Source organism: Alnus glutinosa, chromosome 4 (assembly GCF_958979055.1).
Source record: "Alnus glutinosa chromosome 4, dhAlnGlut1.1, whole genome shotgun sequence".
NCBI lineage: Eukaryota > Viridiplantae > Streptophyta > Magnoliopsida > Fagales > Betulaceae > Alnus > Alnus glutinosa.
Genome location: NC_084889.1, coordinates 3,192,553 through 3,206,044, shown reverse-complemented (window position 1 = coordinate 3,206,044; position 13,492 = coordinate 3,192,553). Strand labels below are relative to the sequence as shown.

General features: G+C 37.3%; 1 protein-coding gene across 2 annotated transcripts; it reads left to right on the top strand.

Annotated features, from left to right (window-relative positions):
• The first annotated feature begins 1,852 nt into the window (after positions 1-1,852).
• LOC133865333 (CST complex subunit CTC1) lies at positions 1,853-13,368 on the top strand. 2 transcript variants are annotated; one of them, XM_062301725.1, is made up of 17 exons: positions 1,853-3,039; positions 3,166-3,284; positions 3,618-3,692; positions 3,803-3,881; positions 3,998-4,060; positions 4,152-4,229; positions 4,350-4,547; positions 7,304-7,408; positions 7,548-7,826; positions 7,991-8,211; positions 8,332-8,470; positions 8,599-9,204; positions 9,295-9,386; positions 10,114-10,321; positions 10,470-10,587; positions 11,809-12,143; positions 12,682-13,368. In XM_062301725.1, exons 1-17 carry the CDS (start codon positions 1,924-1,926, stop codon positions 12,865-12,867), a joined length of 4,017 nt encoding a protein of 1,338 aa, XP_062157709.1. In that variant the 5' UTR covers positions 1,853-1,923; the 3' UTR covers positions 12,868-13,368. The 2 variants fall into 2 exon arrangements, with proteins under 2 accessions (XP_062157709.1, XP_062157708.1); XM_062301724.1 differs by having other exon boundaries at positions 7,991-8,470.
• Positions 13,369-13,492: the final 124 nt, after the last annotated feature.

Sequence of the window (13,492 nt, the reverse complement as noted above, 5' to 3'; positions counted from 1 at the left end):
ATTATGAGCATAGAGTCTTGGTCTTGACAAACTTCCACATCATGATATTCGATCTGTTTCGATTTGCTACTTCTTGATGTGGAAGCCTTTAAAGGCATTTGGGCATCCGCAGGCTATGAAACAAACATGAACTTTGACCAAAGTTCATATTTGTTCCACTGCCTGTCGATGCACAAGCAACCTTCATGAAATTTCTATGATGAGAATTTCATAATCTTTTCTATGATATCTTCTAACATTCTTTCACGTGTAGGCTGAAACTTCTCCTAAATAAATGAGACTCACCTCGTGTAATATTTAATTTAAATGAAAATCAAATTTTAGAGATATAGGTCAAACTCAAAATTATAGCTATGATACCTTAATAAATCATTATTTATTTTAAAAGTTTAAACTAGTAAAAAAAAGTCTTATATTTTGAATTGTTTGTTAATGTTTGTCTTTGAAACAAAAAACAAAACAAATAAAACAAGAAAAAATAAGAAAAAAAGAAAAAAGAAAAAAGAGGCGTGTATGTGTTTAATGCTCCGTTTGTTTCGACTTAAAATGGTTTCCGTCGTAAAATATTTTCGACGAAGAAAATAATTTTCTCGAAAATATTTTTCGACGTTCGGTTCGCACGAAAAAATTACAAAGGGAGAAAATGCAACTGTCTCCGGAATCTGGCAATGTTCGGTCGCTGTTGCCGGATTCCGGCGAGCACGTTTGGCCGGATCCGGCCATTAGATCCGGCCGGTGGTAGCCGGATGTTGCCGGATTCTGGTGCCGCCTAGATTCCGACGACTGACCATTGTCTGATTCTGGCAATCGGATATCAAATGTACGTGCAAAGACGAAGAGTTTAATTTCGGAAAAGGATTTACAGTTTTAAAAACTGTAAATCGTTTTCCAAAAATTAAAGAAGGTTTGACGATCAAACCGAAAATGATTTTCGTTGACCATTATTTTTCGCCCCTACCAAACACCGTAAAATGCCGAAATAATTTTTCAGAAATCATTTTACGTCGAAATAGACGGAGCATAAGTAGCACAAAAGACGAGCACATAAACAAAAAAAAAAACTCATTACTTTTTCTTGAATTTCAAAAAGAAACGATCCTTTTATCATATTTAGTGTAAAATAGAAACATTGGACAAAGATTCGTTTACTTGCATTACGAAAGCAACGATTCCTCATCTTCTTCTAATATTCCAACGTTTTCACTTTGACATATAAAACAAATGAAAGAATCAATCGAAACCCAAATGCACACACACTATGAAAAAGCAAACACCGTTATATATATCCTTTTCTTTTTCTCTAGTATAGCCTATGTACTTCTCTTTTCTCCCTCGCGGTAAAGTAAACAATTCCCCCGTGATTCTCCATACCCTACCTACTTAAACTCCTTCGACATGTCTTTCTTCCTTTTAATCTATAATTCTGAATCTCCATTACCTTTTTGTGCTTAACGAGTTCAAATGAACTTCAATTGCGTGTGCGAACGAGGTGTTCAAAGGTAGTCTCATTTCAATGAAAATCCCACCATTCACATTTTCCACGTAAAAACTTTTCCAAAATCACACCACCACAATACCAAACCCACGTAAAAACTTTTCCAAAATAACTACTAGACCCTGCTAACGAATGAGTTAGTACTAGTTTAGGAATTAGGATGCTACTCCATTGGTCTAAATAGACCTATCAAGTTCACAAAATAAAAAAATAATAATAATAATAAAAAAAGACCTATCAAGTTCTACGTGTGGTCCAACGATGAACCCAGGTTGAGCCCAAAGAAAAGCCCAACAAGTGACATACAAAATCCCAGACGATTCAAAAGCATTTAGAAACCCAACCCCCTTTCTTCCCGCCTTGCTAGCTAGTAGCTGCTCTCACTTTCCCTCCTCTTCTTGCTCTCCCATGAGCGAGCAGCCACAGAAATGGAAGACCCGAAGGTTTTTACGATCTTAGAGCTGGTCCAGCGTGGACATCCCTTCACCGCCACTTCCTCTCTCCACTCACCCCCTCGCAGCCGTCCGATCTCTCCCAAACCCTCCGCATCAAACCATAGACTCAAACCCCCCGGTCCCACCCCCTCAAATCCTAACCCTAACCCTAGAGTTCTCACTCCCCTCAACCACCCCGCCATCCTCATCGGAACTCTCACCCTCCCGACCGTCGACTCCACCCCCGCTCCAAACCTTAATCCTCGATGCCCGTACAGAACTTGCTTCCAATTCTCCGACGCTTCGGCTACGACCTGCTGCGACATTCTCGACCTCGACGTGAGGACAATCGGGAAGAAAATCCACGTTCTCGCTTGGAATTTCGTTCCCTTGAAGAATCGTGGCGGCGGGTTCTTGGAGATCATCAAATGGAGGTTTCCGGAATCGATCGGCAGACTTGTTCGGTGTTCGGTCGATTCGTTTCCATTGGTTTCAAGTTCTGGATCTACTTTTGAGGATAGTTCCAAGGCTCGGTATCGAATCCACGGCGCACTAGAGTCTGTAAGCCCCGTGACCGTAGTTCCATGCAATAAGGGTCTAAATTCAAGCTATTCGGCGAATCTTCGAGGATTTTTAGTCCAATTTATGGTTTGTGAGTGTGACTTGTGTCGTTCAAAAGCTTCGTTAATGGTTTTGAATGATTCAATTGTAGAACATGGTCAGGGTAGTGGTTGTCATTGTTACAATAAGCCTGAGTTCGTATATTTTTGTGGTTCCACTTCGTCTTGGCATCCTGTGATTACGAAACTTATTGGGAATGTTATTACGGTCTCGGGGTTGAAGAAGAAGTTGGTGTATATTGGAAAGGAAGAGTCTCGTTTGATGTATGTAACTACGGATAAATCTGCTTTGCATTTACCAAGGCTGTCAAAGAAATGGGTACCGCATGAAAAAATTAATGTTAAGGGGAAGGGCGAATGTGGTTCATATAAGGGCGTAGTCAGAGGCGTGTACATGCAAGGGATGGTTGTCGAGCTGGATGATGAAGTGTGGCTCTTGTTAACTGATCATCAAGTAACTGCACCGCATAGTCTTAGGGTTGGTGCTCTTGTAAGTGAGAATTAATTCACTGTTTTCCTGGCCTCAAATTCCTTTTTGGGTATGCGATATGTCAATTGTTGACATGTATTAGTGTTTGACACTTTTTTTTTTTTTTAATTGTTCGCTTGTTTATAGATATCCGTGAGAAATGTCCATTTCGTGAATCCAAAATTTTCCTGGAAGAAAATGCTTTTACTTGGGGCTTGCTTCAAGACTAGCATTATTGTGGAGTCATTCTCCCCTTTGGAAACTGGGTACGGGATGCTGAGTTAATATTATTCTCCTCACGTCATTTTGTTTGGTTAGTCATCTAAGGCATATTTGGACAACCCTTGGAAACTTAACCCCGTCTTTGTTTTGTATATAAATATTGGTTTTTCATTTTCCTTCTTTGTGTTTTTTTGGGCATTTTACCATACCAGAAGATTGCCTCAAAATGATCCCAAACCATCAGATATTATCATGAACCCAGTTATCTTTATTGCCTCATTTTGGATGATGGGATTGTCCCTTAAAAAATTTCAGTTTCCTTGGGATGTCCATACATGCCCCACATGTATAAAAAATAATCCAATTGTATGCTGCAGGTGTCATGTAGTTTCACAATCACAGAGTATGCTGGGGAAGTTTGTTGAGTCTCTAGTATATTCTGCCAGACTATGGTATAAAATTGTCTTAAAGCTTCTATACCTTGTTTAGTTATTTCTATCGATTTTTTGGATATATGTGATGTTCCCAATTGGTTTACTGTAGTTGGATGGTTGCGTTTCAGGGTGTTACTTGTTGTTTCATGTTTTAGGAAAAAGTTTGCAGGTATCACATCTGACAAGGAGATTTTGGGATCGAAACATGTAATTTACTAGCTTTGGGTTCACAGTTTCTTGTTTTACTTGAAAGCCTTCTGTTCTTTTCAGTAGTCATTGTTATATGGTTTTGCAATAAGCTAGGTTTGGTTTTTGCTTACCAGAAGGAAGGACTGGTTCAGGTGTTTGCTAGTTTTCATTTACCAATGTCAGTGTTTCGATCTCGGGTAAATTGGTAATGATCAGTTGGATAATTGAATACAACTCTGTTATTGTTTTATTTTGTTCTTATCTTCCATAATTAATTTCTTTTGGCAGCATGGAGTATTCATGGAGCTATGTAAGCACGACCGGTGTGGCTGTGGTAGTGAACTGTATTCTGATAACCTGAAATTGGTAAATCAGTGCCATGAATTCTGTGTAGAATACTTTTGGATTAGCTTGCTTCATCTTTTTGGAGGGTGCATCTTATCTAAAGCTTGTATAGAAGTTACAAGATTCTCGCTGTTCTTTCAGGTGATGCCCATATCAAGTTTTATCCGTTATTGTGAGGCCACATGGATGAGAAGGCTAAGATTGGAAAAGGACTGTAAAAAATTGTGTGAGAAGAACCAATTTAGCCTTTTACCCTGTGAAGGGAGATTCTATGGTCGGTCGGTAAGGAAAATATTTGCAAGTCAAGATATTGGAATTATTTTGCTTGGAAGTCTAAAGGTTAGTAATTTCTGTTTCTCTTAAATTATGTTAGCATCTTTTGTAAGACAGCGTTATCAAGTTGTTTATATGAGTTTCGTCAAAGTTGAATGTAGTTACTGTACACGCAAGTGTACAGGACGTATTTGTGGTTGCAATGTGGTTGGAATGTGTATCCAAAGATTGTTTGTGACTGAAAGGCTAGGTTGTTGATTACGAAAGAAAGCTGATATAATACTTTCGGGTGGTCAAATTGCTTTGAGCATATGCATAGGCTGATATGTGATGATACAAATTTCAGATATAGGTTTGGTAGGCATAAAATTTGTACAACCAAATCTACCATTTTTTTAGAGGATGAGGGACCCTACTTCCAATCAAGTAAAACTTAATTGTTACATAGTAGCAACCTCCAATTCCAAAAGAAATTACAATAGAAAAAAAAAATGAGAGCATAAGATAAAAAATATCAAAGAAAATTTACGGTTTCTCTATTGATTTTGATACATTTGTATATATCCTTGATCCTAGGAATTAAGAGAACAGCAAATTTTGCAAACACAATGAAAAGAACAGAGGTTTCTTCTTTTCTCTCCTTAAATTCCACAGATTTTTTTATTAGCATCCTTGGAATCTACCTTTTAAAAATATATGCTTCAAATCTTTTTTAAGCTCTCAGACCTTGGGACCAGCAAGACTTCTACATCTTCCTTCTCAGATCCTTTAGAATGGACCAACATAAACCCTTTTTATTCTTTCCTCAGGTTTCTCTCTTTATTTTGGCAGAACTTTCACACTGTTTTCCTCACAAAGCCTCTTTGTAGCAGCAGTGGATTCTAACGAAATTCCGGTAGAGTTTCAGCCCTTTCTTTCTCTCAGAATACAACCCTTCATTTATAGAGCAAAAGCTGGTGGAGGTTGACAATAAATCCAGCTTCTCCAGCCAAAGAGATATTTTTCAATAATGTGATTGTTTTTTTTTTTGAGAAGTAAATATGAGAAATAATACGGCAAAATAATGTGATTGTTTATCCTGATCTAATGAGATTTTATCCAATAAAGACTTTATTTTCTAATCAACTAGGTTCTATCAGCTGTGTTTCACTTTATTTAGACCAACATTCTAGCAGTCTAGTAGCACTTTTGCTTCCAGAACAAATCTGGAACTTGCAGGACCCAAAATGGACTTACCTTCTTGCTCGAAAAACTTTAGCTATGATTTTGGAGCTAGGCCCGTATTTCAACTGCAACTCGGGCATGTTTTTGGGCCTTTTAAACCCTTTTCAAAAGCCCAATGCTGCAAGTATTATAATTATTGTTCTAGCCGTTACAATGTTGCTGCCAATACTGTGCTACACATAAGACTGTAAACGAATAGAGCCGCTCGTAAACAAGCTCGGGCTTGGCTTGTATAGACTCAACTTGGTCTTGCTTCATTTAATAAATGAGTCAACCGTGAACACAAAATTTGTCTCAATTATTAAACGAAACATACTTGTATAAATTTGGCTCGGCTCAGTTTAGGCTTGTGAACATAGCTTGTATAAGCTTGACTTGACTTGTTAGGCTTGTTCATATATATATTAATATACATGTATATATATTAATAAAAAGAGGTTATAAATATAAGTATTTATATTACTTTTTTTGATAAGTAAATAGGTTCTATTACTTATTAAGTATGTTATAAAGGTTACTTGAATATGTGTGTGTGTGTGAATAAGCATAAATAGTAACCTCCTATATAAATATAAGATTGTTATACATGATAAGCTATAGTTATATACTACTTAGTATATACAATATATCATATATGTAATAATGTGAGCATATTAACCTATATAATTAAATATATAACATGTAACCTAGTTATTTATGCTTACATATTAACTAGGTAGAACTTACATATTATATACTATAGTAACTATTGTATAATATGTATACTAGTTAGTACTTAGTAGTTATATGTACTAGTAAGTAATAACCATATCTAATATGTTAATATATACTGTTGTATAATGTGTATACTGTTGTATAATGTGTATACTGTTGTATAATACGCATATACTGCCTTATCTTTTTTGTTTGTTCCAATACAACGCTCAGTCTTGATTCAAAAGCAATGGCCATTTTGGGAGTCCCATTCCGAGAGAAGAACAAAAAGAACCCCACACTAGACATTTATAAAAGGAGCATTTCGTTTAGTCCCACACCAAATTAAAAAGAAAAAGAAAAAAGAAAAAAGGAAGAAGCCCTAGACTAGACATCTATAAAAATGGGGGCCTCCTTGTCTTGAAGCTCACACTTAGCACTCCTCATCACCGTCTGTGGTGACCAATGAGTAAAAATTAAAAATTTGTTTGCTTATTTTTAACCAATTAATTTTTTTTATTATTTGTTGAGAATCAGAATTGATATTAAAAAATTAATTGCGCTTGAGCTCGGCTCAGGCTTGAGCTCGATTCATTTAGGATTTTTATACTAGTTCTAGTCACGTTCGAACTCCTCAAGGAAAATTTGAGCCGAGTTCGAACAAAGGTCCCAAGCTTGGCTCAAGTTTGAGCTTAAGCTTGAGCACCTAAATGAGTTTATCAAGCCGAGTCCAAAAATGCAAAACTCGGCTTGGCTCGACTCGAATATAACCCTAGCTACACATTTTACATGGTTCTCATTGAACGTCAAGTTGTCTAAACTTCTGATTGTATACTCAAATTTTAAGATGAATTGGGTTATGAGCTACGGAAGAGCTAACCATTACGTCAAAACCTTTTATTCAGATTTCTCCCTCTTCTGGAAGATTACAGTTGGTTGATGCGACTGGTAGTATTGATGTTCTTATACCAGACCTTCCTTCAACCTGGAATGCCAACAACATATTTGAGGTCATATACGGTGATGAATGTTCCAACCTATTCTCCATTCTCTTGATATGCACTCTTTAGATTGGAATAACAGGTTCTCTGCATGTCAGTTCTATTTTTCCAGTCTCTGTAGTCACTTCAGTATTTTTTCACTTTTCAGGTCATTAACTATAGTCTTGTTGTTGAAGGCGTACCAAATATGGTAGATCATTTTGGATTGCCTGACAGCGAGTCAGTCTCATGCAGAAGTATCTTTCAGTGCATCTCGCTAGCAAGAGAGACAAACTTAGCAGTCTTCGTTTATTTTCATTTTAGGAATGTGGCTTGCAGAAATATTCCCCTTTATCAATGTATTGACTGGAAGAATGATTTCAAGAAACTTGAAGATGGAACATTTCATCTGCTTTACGTAACACACAAATTTCCTGTGCCGCACAAGGTATTTTCCGACTGTATTCTCTACATCATTGCTGTGTCAAAAGCTGCACAAGTAATTTTCATTTGTGTTGTCACATGGGAAACAAAGAAAGGCCAAAAACAAACAAGTAAAGTTGTCTCCATTACTTTCATCATTATTAAGTATCAGTTTTATGAATTTCACAGTTTCATGGTGATCCAGCTGTATTGAACACGTCGAGTCTATTTGTTGAGGCCTTAATCTTGCCCTGGAATTTATTTCTTGCTGCGGATGGGCTTATGAATCCAACAACGGTTTCAAGGGAACAACTGGAGGAACCCATGGAACATTCTGCTGGTGAAAATTACCAGGAGCGTGTCTCCCTCAAGAGATGTAATTTCAACCATTCTTCGATCAGGGCATTGAGGTCAGGCATAATGTATGATTTTTGCAAATCTGGCAGTGAAAATCCTTATACTAAATCCAGTGAGGAGCCGAGACTTGGCAAATTGAGTTCTTACAAAATTTCTTGTTTGGTAAATGTTAGAGGTGTTGATGGCAATGACCTAGTTACTTCAGGTATCTTGTACTGCACAAGAGCCAATCCGAGTTCTGTTGGTGGGTGCAGATCTGGTTCATATAAGGTACTGATGGAGTTCAAGTCTGAAAGTATTTTCAATTATCAGGTATGTTTGATGTCCCTTTTTTTTTTTTTCCAACAGTACTTTCCTAGTGCAGGGTGAGAAATGATGATGTAACTGCACTTTCTCTTCCAAGTTGAGGTAACTTGTGTTTGTTTGTATTTAAATTCCAGTTGTTGCAGATTGGTGGTTATTACATTACAAAGCATCATGGAGATGATCTTTTCTGTAAGTTTGAGGACTCTGTTTGTGTCAATGGTGTCAAAGTCCTTATCACTTCTGGAACACATTTCTGGAGTCTTTCATATGCTTCTGATGAGGTTCTCCGCAATAGTAATTCATCACACCACCCTATATTAGACGATTCTTCTTTCAGAAATAATGAGGTTCTCTCCGAAGATCAAATTGAACTGCTTCAAGTGTCCCCCGAAAATTCTGCTAGAACCTGTTTAGATGTTCATCTTTGTCTCCCAGCCGAAGTAATAGGTCACTTGGAGGCAAATCTTGAGGGATTGGAAGAAGGCCTGGTCAAGCCATATGTGATACCCAAAGAGATTTCTAACGCTTCTCTGCCAATGGGACCTCCTGATTGTAATCGCCTGTTTCCTGCAGGAAATTTATCTTCTCTTCGGGGGCATGTGATTGCAGTTCATGGCATTGATGATAGTTCCATTGGTGCACATTTGAGCCATGAAAGCCTTGGTGAGGGTCTCCAGTCAAGATCCTTTCAGGAAACTATAAGAAGCTTTTGTATTCATGTTTTGGTGGACGATCACTTTGTAAATTCCTGTTTCACTCTATTTCTTCTTTCCTTGAACATAATTTGAACATATAGTATGTTATCTAATTGCATTTATTAAATTAACTAGGTAAGGATTTTTGGTTCCCTGAATAAACATGCTTTTCCTACTGGATTCGGACCTGGTACATATGCGACATTTCACCGAATTCTTCAATTGGGGTATGCAGTTCTTTGGTGATTTAATATTATAGATTCTACTATCTTTTTTTCAGTGCCTGTTATTTCTCTTTTTAAATGCCTTTGTTATTTGTTTGTAATTCTGTGAATCAGTAGGTCATGTGTGTAATGTCCACAGGTAAGAATTTACAAAGGCATCTGTTTGCCAGTTTCTTTTTAGTTTCTGCTTAACATAATGTCCAATGATCCAGGATCAATCGTATATTGCAAATGAAATTGAGGTTAATGGGGTTAAAGAAACAATCAAGTATGGGAAATTCACACTGAATCAGAACTCAAAAACGACATGAGTCGGTGGGGTGAGAAAAGGGTTGTGTTAATAGTTATTAAATCACATGAAGCTTGAGATGGATTTTGACTTCAAAACATGGCATGCAGATGTTGAATGTATATTGGGATGATAATTTAGTCACTCCAAATTTGACATTAAGGACCACTTTTTGCTACAACAGGAACAATTGCCCACATTTATGCATCCAAGGTTGCCTCGTACCCTTTGTATACTTTTTGAGTCGTGGCTCTAAGATCTTTCTATATTTCTTCCTTAGTTGTGGTGCATGTGTTTGAGAGAGGTGAGCTGTTGTCTCTAATAATTGCAAAATTTTGAGCTGTGGCGGCCAGATCTAACCTTTGAAATTCTCTGTACTCCCATACTTCCAATTTTGCATTGGTGTATGTCCTAATTTAACTTTATTCCTCGTCTTTCCAGGGGAAATAATATCTTTATGTTGACACCTGTAACATTTATTGCAATCAAGTCCATCCATGTAGTCAGTGAACCCTACAGAGACACCTATTTCAAGTCTTGGCCTGCATCAGATGCTTACAATAAAGGTTCTCTAGATTCTGTTTCTTCTGGTCTGTTTTTTGACTTGTCTCAGTGCTTGGATTGCAAGCCAATGCGGTTTCACTGCAGGGTAAGTTTCTTTATATCTATGTACTCATGATTTTTATGCAGGTTATAGTTTGTCTCCTTTTCAAACTTTCTCCAATTGCTTCTTGTTCCCACATGAATGAAGCCTATTCATTTGTGTCCATATTGGACATACCTGTTGGTTGTTACAGGTTGTTGCTGTCCGTATACTGGTTTTGGAGAAGAAGAAAGTAAAATATGATGATTTACAATCAAAGGTTCCTGCCAGGCCACCCCACATTGACATTCCCCTAGCTTGTTTTGTGTTGGGTAAGTTATGTGTCTATTTTCGAAGATTTTTAAGATGATGGAATTGTGGAGGGAGTGTAGTCTGTGATATGAAAGCAGTGGCTACTTGACACCACTTCTCATAGGCAGGACAAGAGCCTGCATTGGGTAAGTTATGTGTCTATTTTCAAAGATTTTTAAGATGATGGAATTGTGGAGGGTTAGGCGTAGTCTGTGATATGAAAGCAGTGGCTACTTGACACCACTTCTCATAGGCAGGACAAGAGCCTGCATTGGGTAAGTTATGTGTCTATTTTCAAAGATTTTTAAGATGATGGAATTGTGGAGGGTTAGGTGTAGTCTGTGATATGAAAGCAGTGGCTACTTGACACCACTTCTCGTAGGCCGGACAAGAGCCTGCATTGGGTTCTGTGCAGCTTCTAGTTTCGGTGATTTCTACAGTTAGGCTTCTCTTCATCTGTGTTAGTATTGTTCTTCTCATTCTGTGTTTACATTTTGTGGGAGTTTTCCAATCACGGGAATTTTGGGTATGTGCTAATAGTATCTTGTTTACATTTCAGTTCATCTAAGCACATATCAAATTGAATTTTTTTTTTCCTTCCTTTTTATTTTTTTCCATTTTTAGACTAGCGCAGCACTATTTGAAGGAATTTTTATCTATTGTCACAAAACAGCTTTAATCAAATCTATATTAGGGTTCTCTCATCTATTTTAAGAAAAAGGGATATCTCTCAATGAGCAATACATCTTCATGCATGAAGTCTCACACTGTACCCCATACCCTCGAAACAGTCTCTTATTGAATGTAGTTATTCCTAAGTTCTTCTCTGAGCTTCTGCTATGTTTTGTAGCAGCTGTAATCTAATTGGGATTTCAAAATGCGTGATTGCTATGAGTCTTGTAATTTTATGGACAAGCATGGTCAAATTTACTGCATCACACACTACCTAGCAGAAAACATAGTGTATGTATTCGAATACAGAAGCAGAGCTGCATGATGTTTGTGCTAGTTATGACACTTAAATTGTAGCGTTTACACTGATCTCTGGGCAACATGCAGAAGCAATCTTTTGTTTCCTATGATTAGTAAATGACCAAAATTTCCAATTCCTAACAAGTCAGTCTCCACTTTCCATGAGTTCCCAGCTTTGCAAGTAATTCGTCTGCATTTGCCAGCATACTCTTTGGTGTGATTTTGAATCGTTTTGGTGTACATATCTTTTCTTTCCTTTCCCCTTGCAGATGATGGGTCATCCTCATGTTGTTGCTGGGCTAATGCTGAAAGAGCAGCAACCTTGCTGAGGCTGCATGAAAAACTCCCACGGAGAGCTTTTGAAACAAGTAGCTGGACACTGAAGTCGGCTGGGACAGATGACAATGCCTGCAGCACCAGTACTTATTATCTTGAGAGAATTTTCAAAAACCATGATAGAATTACAGTGAAGAACTATGGATCGATGTTTGATTCTTCTTATCAAGAGCTTGTTGTTTCTTACAGTCCAGATAATGCACTCAGCATCTCGGATGAGAACCTCCTTAAGTCCATAATTTTCAATGCTTCCTTCAACACATTTTGGGTGAGTTTACATCCAATTTGAAACAGCTTAAAGAATAAACTGATGCTACCTCCTCACAGATGGAATGATAATCTGATTTATGGACTTGTTCAGTTCTAATGGCTTGGAAATTTAAGTTTGAACCTGCTAGTCAGTCACCCATTGCAGAATGTTTACATAAAATGATAAAAAAAATAAAAAATAAAAAAAAATAAATAAATAAAGTGACATGAATGTACCGTATAAAAAATTGAAGCCAACTCTTCCAAAGAGTTGTGGGAATTATATGCTTATAAATTGTTTCTTGAAAAACAAAGCACGTTGATTTCACATACTGGTGCTCTGTGTGAATTCCCTTTATGCAATTTTTAATTTTGGCGCGTGTTGATTAGTGTAGATTATTTACTTTGCTTGGAAACTCAGGATTGATCTTCTTCTTGTTGGCCTGGCATTTCTATGTAGTCTGAGTTGCCCGTGCTCATTCCTTTGATCAGGCCCGTTGAATTTATTATCTTGACTTTTCTGTAATCTTCTGATCCGTGTTCTTTCATCTTGGCAGACGGTTGTTGCTGGTATGATGGATTCAAGTACTTGTTGGCAATTGGGGAAAGAACACCTTACAGAAATGGAGATGCCTGGGCATGCCATCCCAAACATATGGGCTTCGGAAGTTTGTTACCCGAACCCGCTTGCTGATGGAAGGAAAATGATCCAAGAACTGCTTAATGGTCAATACACTATATAGTGCATGCGAACATTAACATACATTTAACGAGATAGAAATTAGGGGTAGGCATCAGTTTGGTAGGCGGTTAAGTCGGTTTGGTTAAGTTGGTTAAGTAAACTTTGTCGGTAGAGTCTATAGGCGGTTGATATCGGTTCGGTAAGCGGTCGGTAGGCGGTAGTTTGATAATTTGCCCACAAAATGTTCGGTAGGTAGTTAAGTCGGTAAAGTCGGTTCGGTTAAGTTTGTTAACTTTGTCGGTAGAGTCAGTAGGCGGTCGATGTCGATTTGGTTGCGATTCGATAAGCGGTCGGTATGCGGTAGTCGGATAAGTTGCTCACCCCTAGTAGAAACGTACAGGTTTCTATAAGTTGCATGCATTTAACAAGACATACTGATATGTAGTGCCTGACTTTATCATATAACCATCCCCACATGTCAAGTCTAAAGATTGTAAAGTTGATTTTTTTTTTATTTTTTATTTTGGATAATTGTAAGAAGTAATAAATGTCATATAAAGTACAAATAATTTTTATGGAAAAGTGAAAAAATTTTGTATTATAATGAATTTTTTTTATTTGAATAGTAATAAAAAATTATTGATGTGAGATAAAAAGTAAAAAAAATTAGAATGTTTTGAAGTTGA